The following is a 24,714-nucleotide window of genomic DNA, read 5'->3' on the forward strand; positions in this document are numbered from 1 at the left end:
CACACAGCAGACAAGAGGCTGTGTACAAAGAGAGAGACATTTAATACTTTTTTAAAAAACCAGGGTTACATGTCCATGGGCCCGAGGCCACGCCGAGGCCCCGCTGCTGTTCGGCCCCACCCCGTAATGGCAACAAGCAAGGCCCCGAGTGAATGTCTGCGCTCCTGGGGGGGTTGCGGAATGTGAACCAGGCCCGAGACTCCCCCGGCAGTCAATGTTCGGACAAGGCAGAAGAGAGAAGCAGGGGGGCGACCCTGAGCACCTCCCTGGGCGGTGTGTGTGTGTGGGGGGGTCCCCAGGAACGGCTGCTCGGAGGTTGGGGGGAGGACTTCTGTGCTTGACCTTCCAGAGCGGAGGCTGGTCCCGTGTGGGGGCTGTGTGAGTTTGGAGTGTGTGTGTGTGTGTGTGTGTGTGTGTGTGTGTGTGTCTGCGCGTGTATCTGTGTGCTGTGTGACTGTGTGTGAGCATGTATGTGCGCTCAGGTGAGTGCAGCTGGTGCCAGAGGTTCCCTGTGCTTGGCTGGGGTTGGGGGCCCCAGAGGGAGGGGGTGTGAGTGGGCCTGTCCTGAGGGGCGCCCCCCGGCCGGTGGCAGCAGGGCCGAGGGCTTCCGGAGCGGGGCGCGGGGCCCATCGCCGGCAATGGGCAGGGACGGAGATGAGGCGCCACCGGGCCCAGGGGCTGCTGGCCCCCCAGGGCGCAGGGCTCCCCGCGGCGGGGGAGGGGGGTGACGGGGTGGAGGGGGTTAGTGTTTCTGAGAGCACCGTAGGGCGAGCCCTTGGCATGGGGGAGGGAGCGCCGTCCCCCCCCCCCGCGTGTAAACAGGGCCCCCGCCGGGCCCGGGGCCGGCCGGCCGTGGAGTGCGACGGTCACTGCGGCAGGGGCACGAGCACGTCCACGTAGCTGAGCGGGAAGAAGCCCGACTGGCCGTGCAGCATGCCCTCGTACCAGTTCTCGTCGATCTGGTTGGTGAGGGTGATGATGTCGCCCTCGCGGAAGCCCAGCTCCCCGGCGTTCTCGGGCTCGAAGTCATACAGGGCCTTGCAGCTCGGCTGGTCCAGGGGCGCTGTGGGGACGTGCGGGTGAGGTCTCTGGGCACGGGGACACGGGGCCCAGGAGCCTCCCCGCCGAGGTGGGGGGGGGTCACTCACGCATATTCCTGCTGGGGGCCCGGGCGGGCTTCTCGGATGACCGGAAAGACGAGGAGGCTGCAGGCGGACACATGGGGGCGCTGAGAGCCGGGGCCGCCCGGGCCGGGCATGAGGGCTGGGGCGGTCCCTCCAGCCACGTACCTGTGATCTTGGGGGCCGTGGTGGTGCAGGGGAAGCCCCCGTTGGCTTGCTCCGGCTCGCCCAGGTCGAAGGGCTCCCGGGGCCGCGGCTTGTACTCCCGTTTGGGTCGATTTGAGGCGTCCCGCATCCTGCATGTCGGGGGGGGGGGGACCTGTGAGGTGCCCCCTCCTCCCTGGGACCCTCCAGTCCCTCACCCCGGCATCTGTGGGGACACAGCCCCTTCCCCCAGCAGAGGGCGCTCTGGGGCCTTGCTGCCCCCTAAAGGGCTGTGCCTGGGCTCACCTCCGCTTCAACTTGTCCGCCAGCTCGTCCAGGATCTGCACGGCCTGCCGGTGGTAGTCCAGCTGGGCGTCCACCAGGGCAGAGAGCTGGCTCACCTGCTCGATCTGTGAGCGACCAGCAGGGCTAAAAGAACAGCCCCGCGCCCCCCTCCCCACCCACGCCCATCTTTGGGATGCCTCCTGCAGGAAGTCTTCTGGGCTTGTTCTAGCCACAGCTCGGTCTCTCCCTGTTCACCTCATCTCACTGCCCAAGACAGACAGAGGGGCCAGCCGCTCCCCCACCCGCCAGCAGGGCCCTCTCTAGGCGTACATCTGTCTCCAGGAGGTTGTGCATGCTGGTCTCAGCCACCTCCTTCGACTCCTCGAACTTCTCCATGGCCTGGCGCAGCTCCTCGTCGGCGATCTTGCCCTGGCGTTTCTTCTTGTAGTCAAAGTCCAGGCGGCGGCCCTCCAGCTTCTTCAGGTGGTGCTGGGGGCGTGGTGGGGGTGTTGGGTGCGGCCACATGCCCATATGGGGGCGCAGGGGGACCCGGGGCAGTGCGTGGAGGGGGCGCATGAGTACCTGGATCTCCTTCAGGTCCTTGTCGCACAGGTTCTGGAGTGGGTCGATGAAGTTCTGTTTGACCTCGATGTCCAGGGAGTCCTTCACCTCGGCCAGGCGCTTCATGGATTCCCCTGCGTCCAGCAGGGCGTCACCTGAACAACAGGGGGGAGGGGGAAGAGGGGGTGGCCGGGTCACGTGAGACTTTGCTAGCTGGGCCGGGTTCCCCACCCCCCTCCACCCCCAATTCTGCCCTGCCCAGAGCAAGGTGCAGGAAGCCATGGCCCCTCAGGTGGGTGGGTGGGGGGTGAGTGGGGGGGACACCCCCTGTCAGCGCTGGGGGTGGTTCTGGGGCCCTGCTCGGGCCTCACCGAAGTTGGACTCGCCGCCCAGCTCCTTGCCGTGGCGGAGCATGCACTCGCCCAGCAGCCCCTCGGACTGCGGGTAGCCGGGGTTCTTCACCTGCCCGCGGATCTTCGACACGGTGTTCAGCATGCTCAGCTTGGCCCGCGAGGCTGCAGCAGGGTCGGGGGGGTGAGAGGTGTGAGCAGTGCCTCCCCCTCTGCCCAGGAGACCCCAGTGCACTGTGGACACAGGTGTCTGGACTCGGCCTGGCACACGGCGGGATGGGCACCCAATTCTGATGGGCACAGTGAGGTTGGTGGGGGGGGGCTAGGGGCAGGAGGAGATGCCCTTTCACGCCCCCCATTTTGAGCTGGGAGGGTGACTTCAGCCTAGGCCTGGCTGGCAGGAAAGGAACCCACAGCCCCGAGAGTGAGCTCCTGAATCCAGCTGCTCCTGCAACCCGCCCTGCCCTGGGCACTTCAGTTCTGAGAGCCCCTCGCTTCAGGCCCAGCAACAGGCAGACTCCTGGAGTCGAGGGGGGCCGGTGCCCCTTACCTGGGTTGGGTTGCAGGTACTCGATGGTGCGAGCCAGCACTTCGGTCACGGCCTTGCTGGTGACGTCCACTTTCTGCCAAGAGAGGAGAGGTGTGGGGGCGCCCCATTGCTTCCAGCCCACCTGCTACCCCTTTGTGCACCCTTCCCCCTTAGAGCTGGGCTGCGGGGGGTGGGGGGTGTCCACGCGCACCACCCTCACCTTCTCCATCTCTTTAAAGTCATCGTCCAGCTTGGTCCCTTCAGCTCCGCCGACCTTCTCGCTGACAAGCTGAGGGACAGGGCAGAGAACATGAGCAGGGAAGGATGGCGGACAGGGGGGTTAGGGGGACAGGATGGGGCGCTCTGGGAACATGCCAACAGTGGTCCCCATGCAGTGACAGGTCTGGGGGTGCTCAGTGAAGTCCCCCCACCTCCTGAGAGGCAGTGAGCACAGCTTGCCCATCCTGGAGGGGCCCACAGAAAGGCTCCGCTGACTGAGCGGTGGGGGATGGGGTTGGCAGGAGGCGACACGTGCCCCCCTGCTCTCGTCTCTCACCCCCACCTGAGGCTGTGAGTATGTGGGGTGCAGCCAGGGCTTCTTTTTTTCTTTATTCATTTTTGGGTCCCACCCAGTGATGCTCAGAGGTTACTCCTGGCTCTACACTCAGAAATTACTCCTGGCGGTGCTCTGGGGACCATTTGGGATGCTGGGAATCGAATCCGGATTGGCTGTGTGCAAGGCAAACTCCCTCCCCGTTGTGCTATCTCTCTAGCTCCAGGGCCCCCTTCTGGGGGGATGCTGCCACATGAGGGAACAACAGGGCCCCAGAGCAGCCCCAAGACACAAGCCTGGTCGCCCCTGGGCGGGGGGACCCCTAATGCCAGGCCCAGTCATGTGGGTGGGCAGCAGGCACGGAGGGGGCTGGCCAGCCGCACCTGATTCCCCGGGCTGAGGCACACCCCTGTGCAGCTGCGGGGGTCAGGCCATACCCAGCTCTGTGGTGAAAGTGGGGGTGGGGGCCCCAGGGCCCTGCCAGCTGGCGGAGTGGAATTTCTGGTGCCACTGGCTGGGACCCAGTGTGTAACTTAGCTCGGCACTGGGAGGGGAGTCTCAGGGCAGGGCCCCTGCTCAGCCATCCTTTCTCTCCCAACTGTCTCTGCAGGGACGACACACCCTCAAAACACATTTTCTGGGGGCCCCTGTGCCTGCACTCCACCCTCCTGTGGGCACAGACGGGCTGCCCACCCCAAAGGGTATCAGGCTCGTCTGCTGCAGGATGGGGTGCTGGGGCCCGGGAAAGCGGCTCAGGCCTCAGGGGTGGGGTCCCCGGCCCTGGGCAGCCCAACTTGCAGCTGGGAACGAGGTGTCATCACAGCAGAAGGGGTTTGTGTTGGGGAACCAGCCAGATCTGGGACCTGAGGGGGCCCTCGCAGACCCCCCATCGTGCGCCAGCTCTGGGGCAACTGGGGGTGTAGAGGCAAGAAGGACACCCCTATGGGGGGTGGCGAGGGCTGTGACCTTCACCTGAGCTGCTGGAGGACTGGGCTGGGAGGGGTGACCTCAGGGCGGCTCCCCCCAGAGGAAGGAGCTTTGGGGAGCACTTCGTGTGAACCCCACCGCAGTTTCACTTCTTTTGATGCTGCTGGGACAGGACGTTCGGTGGCTGCCAAGGGGGAAATGAGCAGCGGCTGACGTCCGCCGCACCCGCTAGGCACCCCCAACCGTGCCTTCCGGGCCAGACCACCCCCACACCCTACGGACGTGCTCCCATGGTGGGGGACACAGCCAAGGGAGGGGCGCCAACAGCAGGCCGGGCTCCCTGGGGACTGCTCGGAAATCTTGGGGTCCCCATGTCCCTTCCCCGAGGAGGGGACATCAAGGCAGGCCCTGCTGACTGTGTCCCTCCCCCCCCCCCCCGCTTTCCTGGGGCACGGGGGCACTGGGCCAGGGCAGAGCCTGAGTCAAAGGCTGTGGGCACACAATGGGGGCCTTTGTGGAACCTCCCCAGCTCTGCCCACCCAGGCCCCCCCGAGAGGTGGCTGATGGGGAAGTGGGCAGTGGGGCTGGGGGGTGGGGGGAGTTGTCACTTCGACTGGGCTCTGTACCAGGGGACTGCACAGTGTGGCTCAGGGGATTCCGCACCCCCTGAACTTTCAGGGCCATCCCACGAGGAGTGTGCAGGGAGCTGAGCTCCGGGAGCAGGCCCTATCCTGCAGGAAGTTCCCTGAGGCCCCCTTCAAGTCAATCCACACCATACTCTAGCCTGTCTTTCTCTCTGAACCCGGCCCCCCCAGCCGGCCCATCCCTCCCCCACACTATTAGCGTTTTTCTCAATTTCAGCCCTAGCCGGGGACAATGCTCAAGGGACCCACGCAAGTGCCGGGGATCGAGCTGGGGGTCCCTGCAGATTCCAGCCCTCTGACCAGCCCCCCAAGTTTCTTTTCCTTCGATTTCATGCAGCCGGCAGGGAGGGGGGCTGAGACACAAGGCAAATGCCATCCACAGAAGTCTCTTATTTGGGGGATACCTGTGCCTTGTCCCCCCAAAAGCTGCATGGGCGTAATGGACAAGATGTGGGCGTGAATGCGCAGAGAGGGGCCTCCCTTGGCCCTTCTCCTCATACCCCGGGATCCCCGGCCCCCACACGACAAGCTGAGGGGGCCCGTCACGAGCAGCAGGGCTGCGTGGGGGCCTGTAGCAGCAGAGAGCAGCGCCTGCAGGCTGGACCGTCGTCACCCTCGAGCCCCCACAAATTCCGTCCGCATGTGCTGGCCCTGGGTCTGAATCCTGAGGTCCCACCCAGGAAAAGGGCCACGCATGCTGCCAAGTGCGGGGGTGCGGGACAAAGACTGACACGGGGACAAAGAACATGTGGAGGTACCGCCCTGGCCCGATTCATCTGGGTGCTCACTTAGCCACACGGTGGCAGCTGCACCGGGTCAGGCTGGATCGGATCGAATCGCCCGGGGGGACGGGGAGTGGGGGGGCCTGGAAGGCAGCCGCAGGGCTGGTAATGGAACCCGCTCACGAGGATGGAAAACGGGCCGGTGCTGTGTGGACTTGGGGGTCGCATCTCAAGTTGGCGGGGATGAATTCCAGTTTAGGGGAACATGTGTGTGGAGGGGGGAAGGCAGGGCTGCAGGGCCTCGTTCTGTGGACAGACACACAGTCACGCTCTTGGCAGCCATGAGCCTCCTGAGGCGGAGGACCTCCCCTTCCCCCCAAAAAGTCTCCCTTTCCTTGTCCCGGAGATAAATTACCAGATGGGGCCGCAGTGAGGGGGGCTGGGCGGCTCGGAACACGGAGAGTAAGGGCCAGAGAGGCAGCCTGTAGGTAATGCATGTGCCCTGCAAGCAGCCGACCAGGGTTCAAGCCCCAGTACCTTGAGGCAGGTGTGATCCCTGAGTGCAGGGCTGGGAGGAAGCCCCGAGCACAGACAGGTTTGGCTCAGAAACAAAGAACAAGACGACCCGAGTGAGGCTGCAAGTTCAAACCCCAGGGGGGTCTCCTAGGCTCTGCTGGCCCCGGCACCCTGGAAAGCATTGTGGGGTCTGGGGCGCTGCCACTAGGTGGCCCAGGCATGTGGCCAGCACAGGGGAGATGCCGAGTTCACCTGGCAGACAGCCGGAAGCAGGCAGGAGTCACGGTGGGCTCGAGGCAGACAGGGATGGGGAGAGCGGGGATGGCTGTCCCTGCCCCCTGGGGAGGGTTGGCCAGTTCCCCCTGGGCCATGTAAGGGGAAGGGGGCGCCCGGGGCCGACCTAGTTGGACAACGAGGGAGGAGGCTGCAGCGGCGCGATCCAGGGCAGGGCTGGCACATTCCAGAGCTGGGGTGACGGCATGTGAGAGGCGGGGAGGTGGGAGGGAGGGCGATGCTTTAAATCAAATCCCGCCCAGCTGTGGCCTCTGGACATCTGCAGGGCCTGGGGCCAAGAGCCTGGACAGCTCGGCTGTTTCCACACTTAGAGAATATCCACTGGGTGGACAGCCCAGCCATTTCCCATGGCCCTCCTGGGGGGTGCAGGCAGAGGCACCCCGTGACACGCCCTGTGGCCAGCTGGGCTGTGCAGAGTGAGCCAGCCTGGCTTCTAGGAAGGGAGCACAACCCCCTCCCCCCACCCGAGTGGCCCTTGGGATACTTGGATATTTGGACAAAGCACGGCGGGGGTGGGGGGAGGGGGCTGGAGAGGACCCAAGCCTCAAATTCACATACTAACCCCTGCCCCCGTCAGAACTACTGCCTAGCAGACAGAAGACGCCTGAGCGGCCCGGCCCTGGGTAAATATTTTTGCGCAGAGGACCAGTGTTAGCCGGCCGCCCTTTGTACGGGTCAGGCGGGACGGAAGAGCCGGCAGGGTTTCCGCTGCGTGCCGGGAATGGGGGGGTGGGGGGTGGAGAGGGTGTGATTGCCGGGCACCCCCTCCCCGTCAGATCAAAGCAGGGCTGGAAGGTTATGGGGTGATGCTGCGCCTGAACGCCCACCCCAGGAGGCCCTGACCACAGCCCAGGCCTGGGAGTGGAGGTGGGAGAAAGGGAGACACGACAGGACAGGGGGAGCTCCCGACTCAGCTCCATGGTCTCAAGGCCGAGACCCCCAAATCTCAGGTCTCAGAAACAGTGTTCCTCAGGCCCATCCCCCTGGGGTTGCAGGGACCCGCCAGTGCTGAGACCTCGTGGGCACCATGTCCTTGTCAGGTTTTCATCCAGCTCCCTGCCGGTGCTCCCTGGAAGTTAGTGGGCATCCTCTCTGAGCACCCCCAATTCACTCACGAGAGGGTCGACTGGGCCGCTGGTTTCCCCATCTAGAACCTTCCACCCACTCCTTCTCAGTCCTCAGTTCTTTCCAGCCCAAGACCGAGGCCCTGCTGGACACCTCGGTGACCCTCGCCTGGGTCACACAGGTCCCGGCCCCAGTGCCTGCCCAGGACAATCCCAGCTGCAAGACACGAAGGCTGGACCAGTCTGGTCAGTAGGAAGGGCCGCCCTCCCTCTCCCTGCTCCCCGCAGGTGACTCAGCAGCCTTGGAAATGGGGTGACAAGGAACTTGAGGTCCACATGCCAGTGACTGGGCGACCTGACCTTGTCCCTCCAGTGCCTGTGACAAGGCTCCTCCAATGCACAGCAACTACACGGCTTCACCCCTGACCCAAGGTGACTAGGCAGGCCCCGCCCCTCAAGGGGTCCCCAGCACGGGACCAAGGCCAAGGACGTCCTGCCTCCCGGAGCAAGCATATGCGCTTCCAGGAACAGCACCTCCTTTCAGAGGGTGCGCCGGCTCCCTGGCTGGCCCCTTTTCTTTTTCTTCTTCTTCTTCTTTTTTTTTTTTTTTGCTTTTTGGGGTCACACCCGGCGATGCACAGGGGTTATTCCTGGCTCTGCACTCAGGAATTAATCCTGGCGGTGCTCAGGGGACCCTATGGGATGCTGGGACTCGAACCCGGGTCGGCTGCGTGCAAGGAAAACGCCCTACCCACTATGCTATCACTCCAGCCCCTTGGACCCTTTTTGGGGGCGGGAAGCAGGCCTGTGGGCAGCTCATGGGGGTGCTCAGGTAGGAGCAAGGAGGGCCGAGGGCTGTGGGCCACATAGGGCCTGGTCACCTGCCCTGTGATTCACGGTGTGTGTGTGTGTGTGTGTGTGTGTGTGTGTGTATGTATGTGTGTATGCTGGGGGATTTGTCTGTTGGGCACACAGGGCCACCCCTCAGGGGTGACCTCGGGAAGCCAGTGCTCCCTGACCAGCACCTCTGGTCTGTTCTGCATATTCTGTGCAGGGGTTTGGACGCTGGGTCCGCAGAGCTAAGCGCCCGAGGCTGGCGTCCTGGGGCATCATCCTCCATGAGTGCCCAGTGTGCCCAAGCCCCCGCTGACCAGGGTTCTGCCCAGGAGGCCAGCAAGCAAGGACAAAGCCGTGGGGGCTGTCACAGAATTGGGCAGTGAGCCAGGGGGACATCTAGGGAGGCGCCCGGCCTCCTCCGGGGCTCGGAGCTGGGCCTGGTCCAAGCCGGCATCCCTGGCGTCCGCGGCTGTGGTGAGGTTGCCTAGTCAGTGCTCCCAGGCCAGGGCCCGCTGGGGCCGCATGACTGCCAACTCAGAACACCAGCTTCAGGCCCACTTCTCAGAAATAGAAACCCCAACCCACAAACAAATGAGGCGGCAAATCTCCCGGGCCCTCTGGCTGGGCTGTGCCGCTCCCACTCACTCTGGGGAATTGGGGGCAGCTGTGAGGGACCCCCTACCTGTAGCGCAGGTAGGTGAACCTGAAAACCCCGTGATTGTCAGTTGTAGGGACTCCCTGGGCAGTGCTCATGTGATACTGGGGAAATCACACCCAGGGTCCCGGTCCAGCCCTGATAACTTTGTCCTTCCCTGTTTGCTCTGCTCCTGAGCACGTCTCGGGCCTGGAAATCCTGGTAGGCCTTTGGAATGTGCTGGGACAGCCTCTGGTGACAAACCATGACTGGCAGCTGGGCCCAAGTCTCAATGAGGTGGCTGACAAGAAAGAGGCCAGCTCCTCCAGAAAGCCCTCCAGACTCTGACCTGGCAGGGTTGACCTGCTCAGCCACCTCCCTTGTCACATAGCTGCCACCTCCTCTCTCAGGCACCTGCCCTCCTGGTGCCTCATCCTGGATGAGGTACAGCCCTGCCATTCCTCCTACCTGACCTTGCCACAATGGGTTACTGCTCATCCGGTTTGAGGAACTCTCCTGGTCACTCTCCGGCCTGGGCCCTTGCTCATCCCTTCTGGCAGTCTAAGGGTAGCCAGGGCCATGAATGTCCTCTGCCGAGGGTCAGCTCACGGCCGGTCATTCCCCAGCGAGCCGGGCAGCCGCCCACCGGGGTGGAGGATCTCCCTGCCCCAGGAACCTGGGAGTGGTAACACTGGAGGTCAAGAAACAGGAAAGGCATGGGGCCGGAGTGACAGTACAGTGGTAGGGCGTTTGCCTTGCACGCAGCTGACCCGGGTTCGATCCCCAGCATCCCATATGGTCCCCAAGCACCTCCAGGAGTGCAGAGCCAGGAAGAACCCCTGAGCATCGCTGGGTATGACCCCCAAAAGCAAAAGGATTAAAAAAAAAAAAAACAGGAAAGGGAGGGGGACGGGCACAGGCCTTGGGGCCAGGGAGCTGGGCGCCCCCTGCATCCTGACTAGCTGGGGCATAGCTGAGTGGTGGCAGAAGGACAGCTGGACAGTTCCTCATCAGGCTCCATGACAAACACGGTGGTGACAGTGGCCCGCGGTCTGCTGACTTATACGGCAGCTGGGCACCTGAGCAGTTTATAATGTGGAAACCAGGAGGTGGAGGGGCTAGAAGGAGTCTGGATCTCTGTTAGACCCAGATGGGGAGGGAGGGAGGAAGGAAGCTGTGGGGGGGCTCGCTGAAGCGGCATTTATGCCTGAGCGCACCCCAGACTGTTGGATTCCCAGGGCTCAACCCCACAAGTGACTTCCCAAATGCACAGGGGCGGGGCCCACCGGGCCAGCTCAGGGCCATGCCTCGTGTCCAGAAGGCACTCGAGGGTACTGGCTGGGATCAGAACAAGTTGCCCGGGGCAGAGCGACAGGACAACTGGAAGGGCATTGGCCTTGCACACAGCCAACCTAGGTCCAATCCACGGTGTCCCATAGCGTTCCCCAAATCCCACTAGGACTGATCCCAGAGTGCAGAGCCTGAAGTCGGCCGTACACATCGCCAAGTGTGGCCCCAAAACAAAGAAAAAGAAAAGAAAGATGGGGGCTGGAGTGATAGCACAGCAGGTAGGGCGTTTGCCTTGCATGCAGCCGACCTGGGTTCGATTCCCAACATCCCATATGGTCCCCTGAGCACGGCCAGGGGTAATTCCTGAGTGCAGAGCCAAGAGTGACCCCTGAGCATCGCTGGGTGTGACCCAAAAAGCACAAACAAACAAACAAAAAAAAAAGAAAAAGAAAAGAAAGATGTCTCTTGGGGTGCAGACCTTGCCCTCGGGGGCTGAGGACAGAGGTGCTCTAATGTTCTGTAAGCAAAGTGGGGGGTGGGAGTGCAGGCCACTGAGAGCAGGCACTGTACCCCAAGATTCATGAATCGGGGCGTGCTGCCAGGTGTGCACAGGGCCCACTGTGGGTGCGTTCGAGCCCACAAACCACCCAGAAGCTGAGGCTGCAGGCAGGGTCCCCGCAACTCAGGAGCCGCGACAAAGACTAGACAAAGACTAGACGTGAGGGGGGTGGTGGGCACAAATGCATTGCTCATTGAAGGCCCAGGTTTGATGCCGTAACACTGCATGGTCTGCCCTGAGCATGATCAGCACCTTGGGGTGTGGCTCACAAACAAACAAAAAGAAACCAAAATCAAAACACCATACATGTTGGGGAGGAGTGGCTGGAGCGAGCTGAGCGTGCCCGCACACGTGGACCGCTTCTGTGGCATCCGGGCCAGTGCCGGCTCCGGAAAGTTCAGGGCACCATGCTCAGCCATGCCTCCAGGAAAGACACATTATCTGGGCTGCTCTGGGGCTGACGCCTGGCCCTGCTGGGGGACCCTGTGGCATGGGGATCAAACCTGGGTCAGTTGCATACACGGCAGTGCCTTAAGCCCTGTGCTCACACACCCGCTACATTCTCCAGACAAGCAGGGACACACTGAGCCGTGATGGCACCACCCCAGGCCAGGGGTGCAGCCCCGGGGAACCCCAGCCTGACAATTCCTGGTAGGCAGCCCCACGTCATCCTGAAATCTGAACTGCAGAGGGGAGGTGGGGAGGACACCCCCCCTTCCCAAGGGCAACATCTACAGGAAACTCACTCCTCTCTGGGCCCCAAAGATCCCCTCAGGGTGGGAGTGTTGGCAGTGCCCAGGAAGGCAGGGCCTCCTGCCCAGGTCCCGGCCACTTCCGGTGCTGTGCCGTCAGGTGTGACTGTCTCGGTGCCCAAAGATTCCTGTCCAGTAATCGGCATCTCCTGCCAGTGCCCCAGGGGGCGTCCACTCCACCAGGTCTACAGGGTCTGGGCCAGCCCCTTTCCCCCCGGAAACGACGTCTACTTGGCCTTTCCCCTCCCGACACCCCAACTCGAAGCCAACATTCATTCCCACGTCAGCTCCCTGTGACTCATCCCTACCAGCTTCTCTCCTAGCACCCTGCCCAGGGGCCCCTGTGTGACTCCCCGACCCTGTGCGCACTGTCTGGGGTCCAAGTCAGGGGTTCCCCATAGGCCGTGCTTATTTATTCCACAAATTCATGCCCGGGAGGGAGGGGAAGGACAAATCCTAAGCTTGCGACAGCGGGTACCAGGAGGCCCTGATAAGGCAGCAGAGGGAAAACCACTTCCGCCCAGAAGGGACCGGGCCTTCGCCTTGAGGGGAAGGCTGAAGGGGACAGAAGACAACAAAAGGGAACATGGAAGAGGAGGAAAATGGGGGTGGCTGAGCTGTGGGCAGAAGGGGCGACACATTGTGGGGGAGAGGGGGAGTCTGGAGTCACCCCATTTTGAAGACCTGGTAAGGGGATCTGGCAAAGGGAGTGGCGGGGGTCTTCGGACCCCGTGCCCATACATGCCAGTGGTCTTTCTACAACATCCATGATCCATGGGAGGTGGGGGACCCTGCTGGGGTGGCCTCTGAGTTTCTGTTTTTTTCCTTTATTTATTTTTTTTGTTTGGCCTAAACTCTGAACTAGGGGCATGGCAGGGCTTCATGATAGCTGAGGATTCTGATCGATCCGTGGCAGGGTTCCAGGAACTGAAGAACCACACCCCTAAGTTTCAGATGGGCCCCGAGGAGCATAGGGTCCTGAGTGCCAAGCTGGCAGAATCAGCGCCTCCTTTTCTAGCTGACCTCACCCCAGCACTGGGAGTGAATGGGGGAGAAACCACACACATGCAGGCGGTGTGCACAAACATGCATACACACTTGTGCACACACTCACACATACACACTCATGCATGCACACACTGATCTTTTTCTGGCTACACCCCGCGGTGCTCAGGGTGACTCCTGCCTCTGCACTCAGCAATCACTCCTGGTGGGGGGCCCATCCTGTGGACCCCTCACCCCGGCCCACCCGTGAGCCTTAGAGATGGGCTGAGCTCCTTTCTCGGGACAGGGTTGTGGGACAGTGCTTGTCAGCCAATGTGACAAAGAACGGCAGTGCTCCCAAACCCTGAGGCCCCCCAAGAATCAGAGGGGTCCCTCTCAAAGGTAGTTACAGACTGCAGGCAGGAGCCCTGGCTGGCTCCCCAGCACCACTGGGAGTGACCCTCTGAGTCCAACACTGCGGGGACGGGGTGTGGAGAGGAGCTGGGCTTCGCCCCACATGAGGGGAACCACAGGGGCTCAGGGCCGGTCTGGAAGCCTCTGCTCTGAGCTGTGATGCCCCCCACCTGTCAAGCCTAGCTTCGTGTTTCCCTTTACACCCTCTTGGACAGAGGACAGTGGGGACGGTGTTTAGTCCCATCCCTGGCACCACAAAGAGTCCCCCAGGAGTGACAGCAGAGCACAGAGCCAGGAGTAGCCCCCAAGCACTGCTGGGCGTGGTCCCTGAACCCAAAAATAAACTCAAGGAGAAGAATCCCTATGGGGCTTTAAGGGAGGCCCTGGAGCCCAGGCTCGTCATGGGGGCCCTGGGTTCATCCCTGGCGCCACAGGGTGTGGCCCCCAAACAAGGCCTGGGCTGGGAGATTTGCCTGCACGGTCGCAGAGCCGGCAGACGATGGCAATGAAGAGGGGGTGCCGCTCAGGGGCCCTGGGTAGAAGCAAGGCCTCAGGTCAATCTCACTGGGGAGGCTGGAATTGAAAGCACTGGTTCTAGAAGATACCACGGGGACGCGAGTATGTGGAGTTTATTTTTGTTTTCGGGCCACACCCGGCAATTCTCTGGGGTTACTATGAGCTCTGCATTCAGGAATTACACCGGGCAGTCCTTGGGGGACCATACAGGAGGCCAGGGACTGAACCCTGGTCAGTCGCATGCAAGGCAAGCGCCCTTTCTGCTGACAAGTTCTGTGAGGCTGACGAGAGGCCAGGCACAGGCCTTCCCCACATCCCTGGCACACGAATAAGACAGGCACCCATATTCACCAGCCCCGCCTCCCGAGATGGAGACACTGAGTGGTTTTTTCCAGGCCGGCTTTGCTGAAAACCTAGATGGGTCCCCTAGACTCAAGACATGCCCCAGGGGACAGCGACAAGGCAGCTGTCCAGTCACGACCGGGCAGGAACCAAGGTGCAGGTGCTGGCAGGGCGAGGTGTCCCTGCTCCGGAGGGCGGGCTGCCCAGTGAACGCCAGCCCGCCACGGAGCGCTGCACACCCCTTTGGCAGGGTGTCCTGCGTGGAAGAGGCAGCTCCGCTTGGGTCGTGAAAGGACATATAGGGCTGGGGATACTAGCTGGGCTGAGCAGTGGCCACATGCTGTCAGGATAGAATCCAGAACCCCACCCTTGAGTCCTGTTCCGGACTCCGACCCACAATTCGGACACCAAGGAGGTGTCTGAAAGGGCCTGTATGCCCTGGGTGCTGAGTGCTTGGGAGCTGGAGGACAGGTAGGGACGTGGCATTGAGGGAGCCCCTCTAGAAGGAGAACACCTCTCCTGTTAATCCTTCTGGGGAGCTGAGGGACGTGGCAGACAGGCCTTCGCCCCGCCCAAGGCTCTCACTGGCCCCTAAAGCGGCGGAGGGTGGAGGGGAGCCCCTGATTGCTACTCCTCCTCGCCTCAAAGTTTCACGAGCTTCCCAGTCTCGGTTCTCTGAGGGGGACACTGACTTGACGGGCCCAGGGAGAGAGGAGCGGCCGGGAATCCAGGAGCGGGAAGCTTAAGTTCTGCTCAGTCAGCAACAAACCCGGGCCAGCCGCTCGGCTGCACGGCCTACAGGACCGCAGGGCCAGGAAACAGCTTCGCTCACTTCCTGGCCATCTTGAGGGCACCGGGGCACGTCGGCAGTTCTCACGGGCGCCCTCAGTTCTCAGGGGCACCTTTACTCGAGCCTGCAGTGTTTCCAGTACAGGTGGGGGCAAGGGGCAAACACAGCGATGACCTACACACAGGGTGGGCAAAGAGCGGTACCAACAAGCCAGGATGAGGGGTGATGGCCCGGGGCTTGACCCCATGTGGGGGAGGGGGCTCCCCGAGACACAGAGCACAGTCAGCTCCTGATGGTGGGGGGAAAGGGAGGGAGGAAGGAAGGAAGGAAGGAAGGAAGGAAGGAAGGAAGGGAGGGAGGGAGGGAGGGAGGGAGGGAGGGAGGGAGGGAAGAAGGAAGGAAGGAAGGAAGGAAGGGAGGGGAGGGAGGGAGGGGAGGGAAAGAGGTAGGCTGGCTGGTTTCCATTAAAATCAGGTGCCATGTGCATACAGAGGCACATGGCTGGAGAGATGGTACCAGGCTTAGGGCGCCTGCCATGTCTCCACCAACACATGCATCTCCCTACCCACTGCCCCCCAAGCATCATATAAAGTGACCCCTGAGCACTGCCAAGTACGGCCCGAGTGCCCCCAATAAGAATGATGCCAAGAAGCTGAGGCAGTGAAGCGTGGGCTGGAGTACACGCTGGTACGTGGGAGTCCTGGGGTCCAGCCCCAGCACCACCTGGTCCCCCAGCAGGGCCTGCAGCGAGCCCCAAACACAGAGCAGCCCCTGTGCACGGCTGGGTGCCCCCCCAGTGTAAATCAATAAATGAAGCAGAGTGTGAGGCTGGGGAGGCAGGTGGGCGGCACTGGGTGTGGTCATGGCTCTGTACATTGTGGGGACAATGGGGCACAGATCAGGGTTCGGCCAGGAGGCCCCTGGGAGTATGAGGGGACAGGTGAGAGTAGTGGGGGCCAGAGAAGGCCTGGGCGCAAGGCAGGACAGGAAGTGGACAGATCAGGACAGGGGGAAAAGCCACGGGACGGATGGGCCTGGGAGCAGGCCAGCACCCCTCTCAGTACTGGCCCAACCTTGGGGTGATGAGACTGTTCCCCGCCATGCCCCGGCCCCTCTGGCACTGCCCAGTGGCATGTAGGTCCCCGAAACCCTGTAGTCAGGCCAGCTCCTGAGCAGGGGAGCAGCTCAGAACTCTCTCTCTCCCGAAACCAGTCAGACCTGTTCCCTATGAAGCCTTCCAAGGCTTTGCCAGGCACCCCACTTCCCTGGGGTTCTTCCTGAACGGGGACCCCAATCCCTGCACGCGGCTTATCATGGGTCCCAAAGAGCCCCTCCATCGACTTTGGGGTCACCTGCCTGCAGATTTGACCAGCAAGCCCCCAAGGAGGAGGACTGGGGCCTGTCACCCAAATTTGTCAGGAATTTGGGTGTGGAGGGAAGAAAGATCCCGGGGTTGGGGGTCCCCAGGCTAAAGGAAGAAACACATGGGGCTCTAAAGGGCAAACCAGGGCCAGAGAGTGAGTCCAATGGTTACAGCACACCTTCCCCTACATGCAGCCAACCCCAGTTCCATCCCTGGCACCACAGAGTCGCCCCAGCACCTACAGAAGTGATGTCTGAGCACCACCAGGTGTGCCGCCCCAAACACACACAGACTAAGAGGGGGGGCTGGCAAACCAAAATCTGTGCAGGGGGACCAGGCGGGGCCGGACAGAGGCAGGCAAGGTGCTGCAGCCTATGGGAGGAGGCCGGGAGGGCCCCGCTGACTGGTTGGACCGGGTGTGCTGCCCACCAGGGAGGGGCAGGCTGGGGTGGGAGGCGGGCACTGTACCCCGGATCAGCCCGGAATGGCCCAGGCGTGCAGCCCACGCACCCACACTGACATGCTCAAGACACGTGACGCTGCCGTCTGCCACAGCCATGCAGGGACACATGGCGGCCTGTGCGTCCCTCTGGCTGTCCGGGCCACTGGGACAGGCCTACAAAAACGGGCAGGAACAAGGATTCTGTCTGCAGAGAAAACACAGTCCATCTCGGCTGGCACCTGGAGGGAGGGGACAGCAGAGGGTGTCCAGGAGAATCCCCTGTCCCCCTCCTCCCAATATACACATGGTGGGCACCTCCCACAGGGGCTGGGACAGCACAGGGCACTTCCTGCCCAGGTGTGAAACTTGGGGGCCCAGGCAGTAGCCCTTTCCAAGGGGGGGGGGCGCCACGGCTGAGTCAGGAGCTGGGGAGGAAACGGCAAGGCCAGTTCCCGGCCAGCCGGGCTGGGGCGCCTCCCAGGGTGGCCCCCTGCCCCCCTCCTCACCACACCCGCCTTGCTCTCAGCCCAGTCAGCAGTTTTCCTAGGATGGGAGGGAAAAAAGCGCCAAAGCTGGCCATTGGCTGCTGCTTCCAGGCCGCCCCCCTCAGGCTCCACCGGAAATGAGCCAAAAAAAAAAAATGCCCCCAAACTGCAGCGCTCAGGAGAAAGAGGCCACCAGTGCCCCAGGAGAGGGGCAGAAGGGCGGGGCAGAGGAGGGGGGGGGGAGACAGAGCCCGGGAGGAGGGAAGGGGGGCGGGGAGAGAGGAACCAGCTGCAGCGGCCTGCTGGACAGTCTCGAGCCAGCTTTCCAGGGACAGCCCCCGGCCCCCCAGGCTGGAGGCCTGCGGCTGGGGCTCTGGCAGGATGAACCCACTCGGGAGTTCCTAAGCCCTGGAGCACTTGCGGCCCCACACTCTCCAACTGGCCATCAGTGCAGGAAGGCGGTCTGACAGGGTGCTCCTGCTCAGCCCCCCCCACCCCCACCTGCCCATGAACTTGGGCCTCTCAACAGCTAAGGTGGAGCTCAGCTTGGCTGCCCAGCCCCAGATCCAAGTCTCAATTCCAAGTGGATTGGGCCAGGTGGTTTCAAAATTCTGGCAACAATGTCAGAGGGGGAGGAGGGAGGAGGAGGAAAGGAAGACAGGGAGGAGGAAGAGAAGGAAGAGAAGAGGAAGAGAGATGAGTTCAGGCCACGGCAGGCACCGAGAATGGAGCCCGTGGGTCAGGGGCAAAGGGCAGCTTGAACGCGTGTCCCATCCTGTCAGCTGTCCCTCTCTGGGCAAAAGTCCACAGGTCCGCAGGTGGCTGAAGCAGGGCAGAGTGGGGCACGTGGGTCCTCCACATCCCAGCGCCGATGCACTGTGGGCAGGGGTGGCAGTGCCCTTGGTGCTGTTCTCTCGGCTTCCCATAGGTCTGGGGGTGACAGGCCCCTGGCCCCCCTCTGTGAGGGACCAAGAGAGACAGTGAAACCCTTGAGCTGGCTGTGACTAAGTGGCCAGGGGATATAATTAAGAACCCGAGGGCTCCGATAAGCAGGATCAGCACCCACGGTGCTGGCGCTGGTCTCTAATAAACCGGCTTCTGAGTCACAGGTGAACTTTCGGGCCCAGGTCTCGGGGCTGGGGGTGGAAGGCAGCAGTTTGATGTCCCCTTCCGGGGTGCAGGGTGCGTGGCTAAGGTGGGGTCACAATGCATCTCCCACAGGGAGGCCCCCGCAAAGCTGCCTGGCTGGACTGTCTGTGGGTTGGTTTCAGGAGGTTCTGGCGGGGGGAGCCAGGGGGCCTCAAATGTTTGGATCATCTGTGCCTGGCCAAGCACCCCGAGAAGGGATGAAAAGTGTCCACCAGGGTGCCGCAGGGGTGTCTCACAGGACCAGTGGGGAGGGCCCTGGAGATTGTGAACTTTGTTTTGTTTTGTGTCACGTCCCACGCGGCTCAGGACTTCCTCCTGGCTCTGTGCTCAGGGATCTCTCCTGGTGATGTCCTGGACACCCTAAGGGGTGTTGGGGATCAAACCTGGGTGGGTCACATGCAAGGCCAGAGCCCTCCCACTGTCCTATCACTCTGGCTCCTGGGACCATGAACGTGACCCAGTTTCTATCACTTGTCCTCGCAGCTTTCCCACACCTAAGGGGCCCAGAGAGGCCCCCCCCCACCGGACTGCTGGAGTGGGGGCATCCTTCTTGCACTCCCATACACACCAAGGCCAAGGGGCTCTGGGCTGGGCTCTGGACAGTGGGGAGGGTGTTTGCCACGCACTGGCTGACCCAGGTTCGATCCCCAGCATCCCATACTTTCCCCTGAGCACTGTCAGGAGTGATTCCTGAGTGCAGAGCTTTTAGCCCGGCACTCCCTCCAAACCAAGTCAAGCATATACAGACCGTGCCCTGTGTATTCTGGAACAAGCCCCAGGAACACCCCACTCCCAAATCCAAAGCAAGATCCTACTTGGTGAGGTCTAAAACAAGCAGTGCCCGGGGACATGCCAGAAACCCAGCCACGTCCTCCGGACCCCCTCCCTGCCCCCCAATGCCGCCTGGAGGAAGTTCCCTCTCAGGCAGGAAACCGGCGCCAAGGAAACATGTCACCACTTTCCAAGCTCTGGGACACTGCAGTCCTGCCTTCCCCTCCCCGCTCAGACGGAACCAATCTGTTACTTCCAACTCAACCCTCTCCTTCCTTTCAGCCAAAAAAAAAAAAAAAAAAAGGAGGAGGAGGAGGAGGAGGAGGAGGAGGAGAAGGGGGAGGAAGAGGAGGAGGAGGAGGAGGTCAGGCCAGGCCAGCATTCCAAGCGGCTGCCTGCTCGGTTTCTCAGTACACGCTCCCATCTGGGAGGCCCAGCGCAAGAAAACTAGCTGGCAGAGTAGGTCTGGAAACCCAGATGGTGAGCAAGTGTGCAAGCACACCACACCACGCACACCACGCACACACACGCACACACACACACACACACACACACACCCACATACACACACACACACACAACCCCAGACCCACCCTGCCAGGAGAAGACCATATGCAGGGCTGCATCTAGACACTGGGTTCCTCTGCCCCCCACCTCTGGGGCTGGAGGGCTAGGAGAGAGGGGTAAGGCGCTGTCTGCCTTCTTACACAAGACTGACCTGGTTCAGATCCCTGAAACTGCACAGGGTCCCCTCCTCCCCCACCAAAAACATCAGGAAGGAACCTGAACAGAGCTGACTGTGGCCCCAAAACAGAAAAAACAAACCACCAAAACACCCCAAAATGCCCCACTGAGGTGTGTGCATGGGGAGCAATGGAGAGGGGTGCCCCCCAGGTAGATACCCACTTCTTTCCTGCTGGCACGGAATCATCTAACCTTCTGCAACCCTTAGGGAAAGTAGAACTCCCCGACTCCCCACTTCCCTCTCATGCCCCGGTTTTTAAAACTAAGACCTGAAAATTACCACCCACGGTGAACCAGACTAGGCTGGACCTGGTGTCGGGAACTGGGGCACAGTCCCTCGCACCCGAGAACCTGGCATCCTTAGCCGGCCCCCTTCCTCCTCCCCCGGCTTTGCTTCCTGGGTGTTTAACACCCAGAGCTGACTCTGAGCAGGGAGTCTCAACCCCAACCTTGACACAGCAGACTTTGGGGGGGGGGCCTCCATCTCTGTTGACTTTACTAGTTGTTCCCATACCCCAAACCCTCCCCGACCTGCACACATGTTGCCACCTGCGCTCTGAGAAGGAGATGTGAGCTGCCAAGCTTGGAAGCTGTGGGGAAGAATCCTGTTCTTTTATTGTTCCATTTTGTTTTTGTTTTGGATCCATACCTGGCAATGCTCAGGGGTTACTCCTGGCTCTGTGCTCAGGGATATACTCCTGGCGAGGCTCGGGGTCCCTATGGGCTGCCGGGGATCGAACCTGGGCCGCCCCTCCCGGCTGTCCCATGGCTCCAGTCCTGTGTGGTTTTCACAGACTCCCCCGGGGCGACTGCTCTTGGCAAATCTCAGGGGACAGGTTTCCTTCAACAATCTCAGCTTCTGTTGACAGCTGGGGTAAAGCATGTGGGTTGTGCATCCTGCAGGATGTTGGGCAGTACCCCAGCCCCCCCTCCACTCAATGCCAGGAACACCCCCGGTTTTGACGACCCACAAATGTCTCCAGATGCTGCTATATGTCCTCCAGAAGATGGGGATGAGGCATGGGGCTGGCGCTGGCTAAGAACCACAGTCGTGTTGAAGATCCCCGTCCCTAGTGCCGTCTGTGTTGTGGAGGTGGTACATTACCCCTTGGGTGCTCCCCAGGAAAGTCAAAGAGACCAAGGGGGTGAAAGCAATGTCTGTTTACATAGAAACCAGTAAGCAAGCTGGAGAGCTCCCAAGCTGACCCCAGCTCCATCCCTGGCATCCCAACCGGTTCCCCGGAATCCTGCCACAAGTGATTCCTGAGCTCAGAGTCAGGAGCAAGCCCTGAGCACTGCTGGGTGTGGCCCCCAAACTTAAAACAACAACAAGCCAATAAGCATTCACAGATGTTGCGTGACAAGAGACACCACTTTGGCAGGTGGTCGACCCCATTCTGAGGGCCTTCTGAGGGCGCATGAGACCATGGGGATGAGGGGAGAAGGGGGAGGGGAGTCCCTGAGAAGGGGAAAAGAAACACCCAGATGAGGACATCCAACCCCAGCAGCAGCAGCTGGGGAGGCTGTGGAAACCCTTGCGGAAGAGAGTGGACGGTGGCCAGCCTGGCTCCCCGGAGTGCGGCCCATCGAGAAATGGAGCAGGAGGCCAAGACTGTGACTGGAGTGGGCAGGAAGTGGCCAGCAGCCAGGCCCAGGAATGCTGCGGGAGGGGATCGATGCGGCCCGCCCGTGTGCACACTCCAGGCGCGGGTGGCACTTTCCAGGTTTCCAGACGCTTCGCACAGATCCTGAGTCTCAGCAGCAGATGTTTGGCTGGGGACGGTCGGGGCCACCGGCCCGAGTCCGGGGCGCCCAAAGACAGCACGTGAAGGAACAAAGAGGCCTAGGAATTCTCCCAACACCTACAGGGACGCAGTTGGGTGGCCCTCAGACACGTGCAGTGCTCTCTGGGTGCAGCTGACCCCTGACCCAGGCCATGGAGCTGGCTGGAGCTGCAATCCTCTGCTCTCTCTGGAGGCCGCCTCTGTCCCTCCAGAGTCTGACCATCAGCCGAGCACTAGACACAGACTCCAGGTATCTCATCCCGCGCTCACCATCTAGGTCCTTCCCTTGCCCCCTAAAGGAGCAAAGGGACCAGCCCTGTGCTACCCAGACTCTCCCCCCCACGCCACCCACCCATTCCCTTGCCCTCTCCGGACTGAAGGTATGCCAGCTAGACCCACACGATTCCCCACACCACCGCTCATTCTTCCATGGAGTCCAGGCACCCAGATCCACACCTGACACTCAGGAAACCCACAGTTTCCTGGATCTTAAGTGACAGCCTAAACTTGGCATGTGGCCGGCCTGAGGAGTACAGACCCCCCTACCCCCCACCCTTTCACCTGACTCCTGACCTGTGGAGCTATCTGGCACATTGAAACTACACTCTCTGGGGCTGGCGATAGGGCAGCTGGGAGGGCATTTTTGCCTTGCACGAGGCAGACCCGGGTTTGATCCCCAGCATCGCATAGGGTCCCTCGAGCACTGCCAGGAGTGGTCTCTGAGCCAGGAGTCAGACTTGAGCATCATTGGGTGTGACCCAAAAAGCTAAAAAAAAAAAAAGAAAACCACAAAAACCCCAAAGAGCCCCCCAAAACAAAATCACACTATCTGGGAGGCACCAGCCCACCCCCATCTCTGAAGATAGTGAAGTGGGGAGGGTGTTTGCCTCACACACAACCAATCAGGGTGCGATCCTCCGCACCCCATATGGTTCGTTGAGGACCCCCAGCAGTGATCCCCGAGCACAGAGCCAGGAGTCAGCCCTGAGCCCCCACCAAGCGTGACGCCCTTGGCAAAAGATTCAAAAAGTTTTACAAGTTTCTAGAGCAAAAGCTCTGGAGGGGAACCGAGGGAAGGGGGGCTCCCCCTAGGGAAATTTGGCAACATCCGGAGAGGTATAGCTGTCAGGGGACTGGGGGTGTTTCCAAGGGGCCAGAGATGCAATTCAACCCCACCCCCTGACAGCACCCAGGCCGCCTGCCAGAGCAGCACGACCCACAGCAGAGATTCCAATCCAAGTGTGAGCGAACTCCAAGGCACGATTCATGAAAAAAAGCAGAGTCCGCGGGGAGAGAGAAAAGGACAGCGAACCAGCAGGGCGCTTGCCTCGCACGCTGCCAGCCCAGGGTTCGAGCTCCAAAAACCGCATAGGATCCCCTGACAACCCCCGGGGTGCCAGCTAAGCACCCCTTAGCACCACTGGGAGTGATCCCTGAGCACAGCCGGGTGTGACCCAAAAAAAACAAAACTAAACTAAAAGGTCCGGGGATTCGCTGCAGCTAATTTTAGCACCACCAACTAAAACGGAGTCCAGGAAGTGCGGGGCGTCTACCTGTGTTTTCAAGTTCTGGCCAAACACCCCCGATCTCGGTGGTCCCCGGTCTCTGGGGAGAGAGCAACCCCTCCCAGCTGTCTTTCACTCTTTCCTCAGAACACTCAACGTGGGGGGCACGGAAAGGATTTCTCTTTTCCTCAGAAGCGTGAAATCGCTCCAGGTTTCCGTGCCCCTGGGCTGTCTGGCAACTCTTGTCGACAGCCGGTGGCCCCGTTTCTTCCCTTTCTCTCCCCACAAGCCTGGAAACAGGGACCCACGCCTCGGGGCCACCTCGAGGGGCAGCGCTGTCCCTCAAGGGGGGCTCACCGACTTCGCCGACCCCCCTAAGGCAGACCCCGGTCATTCTGGGCGGGGGGACACGGATCCCTGCCGCCTTCTCAAGGACCCCCGGGGCCTCTCCTTCACCCTGATCCCCAACTCCTGGCACCCCCGATTTTTCGAACCCCCAATCCCCCTCCACCCCCCCCCACACACACACACACTCCGCTCCGGCCTCCGCTCACCTGGCTCGCCTTGTAAAACTGCTTCTTCAGTCCCGCCACCGACATGTTGCCTCCCGCCGTCGGGCCTCCCGGCGCCTGGACGCAGCGAAGCGGAGGGAGCGAACAAGCGACAGGCTCGCCGGCGCCGCCGACTGGGCCGCGAGCGCCTCAGCGGGTCCCGGTGGGCGCCGCCTCCGCCGCCCGCTCAGCCGAGCCGCCCCGCCGCCGCCTCAAGAAGCTCGCGCGCCCGCGCCGCCAGGATATTACATGGCAACCGCACACTTCCGGTGCCTGTGCGCGCAGGAGCGTCGTGCGCGCGCGCGCGCGCCCCGCGGCAGCAGCCTCTCCGCCATCCCCTCACCGCCCCGCCACCCGCACCATTGTGCGCACGCGCGCCCCCTGCCGGCCGGCTGGCGCACGCGCTCTTCGCCCCACCACGAGAACGGCGAGTGAACGCTGCGGCGAGCCTAGAGAGGCTCCTTGGGGGGGCTGCAGCGACCCCTAAAGTCCTGAAGGTGGCCCTAAGGATTTCGGAAAGGCGTTTGAACTCTCCAGGGGAGGTCAAGAGTTACTGATCTCAGGTGCAAATCTTAGACTCAGTTCTTCGTGCGTTGAAGTCCTCCTGCCGGCACCCTCCAACTCGGCGTTGTTGAATCTCTCTTGCCAATCAGCGTCCCTTTTTACCTCCTTTCCACTCTTCCCTATTGTTCTTGTCCCCTAGTGGTATGATCAGTTTCAGGTTCTTACGTCCAATTTATCCACTCCAAGGTGGCCAATACAATTTCCTCCCAACTTCTGAACATAGGTAACAAAGCTTGCATAATTTGGCTCAGTCAATGCTTCTGACTTTAGCTTTCTTCTTATAATTGTTCCTCTCATACATTCTTTCCCAATCTTTCACCCCATTTTCTTGTGCATAAGAAATGGACTCTGTGGAACTTCACTTGCTCTGGGGAGCCTTCCTGTGTGCATATGTTTTTCTAGGTTTTACTTTTAATCAATTGCCTCAATAAAATAATAAATGTGTTGAGGGATCAGAGAGATAATAGTCTGGGGTATGTGCTTTGCATGGAAGGAACTAGGGTTCAGTCTTAGGCTGTATGGTTCCCC

The 24,714-nt window shown here is 61.4% G+C and overlaps 1 protein-coding gene across 1 annotated transcript; it reads right to left on the reverse strand.

Moving 5' to 3' along the window:
• Positions 1–23: 23 nt before the first annotated feature.
• SH3GL1 (SH3 domain containing GRB2 like 1, endophilin A2) lies at positions 24–23,934 on the reverse strand. The gene is made up of 10 exons (XM_055127081.1): positions 23,626–23,934; positions 3,211–3,279; positions 3,012–3,084; positions 2,483–2,626; positions 2,133–2,266; positions 1,881–2,039; positions 1,572–1,675; positions 1,290–1,417; positions 1,149–1,205; positions 24–1,063 (listed from the first exon to the last, which is right to left on the reverse strand). Exons 1-10 carry the CDS (start codon positions 23,668–23,670, stop codon positions 867–869), a joined length of 1,110 nt encoding a protein of 369 aa, XP_054983056.1. The 5' UTR covers positions 23,671–23,934; the 3' UTR covers positions 24–866.
• Between the last annotated feature and the right edge of the window lie 780 nt (positions 23,935–24,714).

Source organism: Sorex araneus, chromosome 2, assembly GCF_027595985.1.
Source record: "Sorex araneus isolate mSorAra2 chromosome 2, mSorAra2.pri, whole genome shotgun sequence".
Lineage (NCBI taxonomy): Eukaryota > Metazoa > Chordata > Mammalia > Eulipotyphla > Soricidae > Sorex > Sorex araneus.

Excerpts from the sequence above, each read along its gene's own strand:
- SH3GL1 (XM_055127081.1), bottom strand. The coding sequence starts at position 23,670 with ATGTCGGTGGCGGGACTGAAGAAGCAGTTTTACAAGGCGAGCCAG. Across the intron at positions 3,085-3,210 it reads ACTTTAAAGAGATGGAGAAG|AAAGTGGACGTCACCAGCAA; the intron begins GTGAGGGTGGTG and ends CTCTCTTGGCAG. Across the intron at positions 2,040-2,132 it reads AGGACCTGAAGGAGATCCAG|CACCACCTGAAGAAGCTGGA; the intron begins GTACTCATGCGC and ends CCACGCCCCCAG.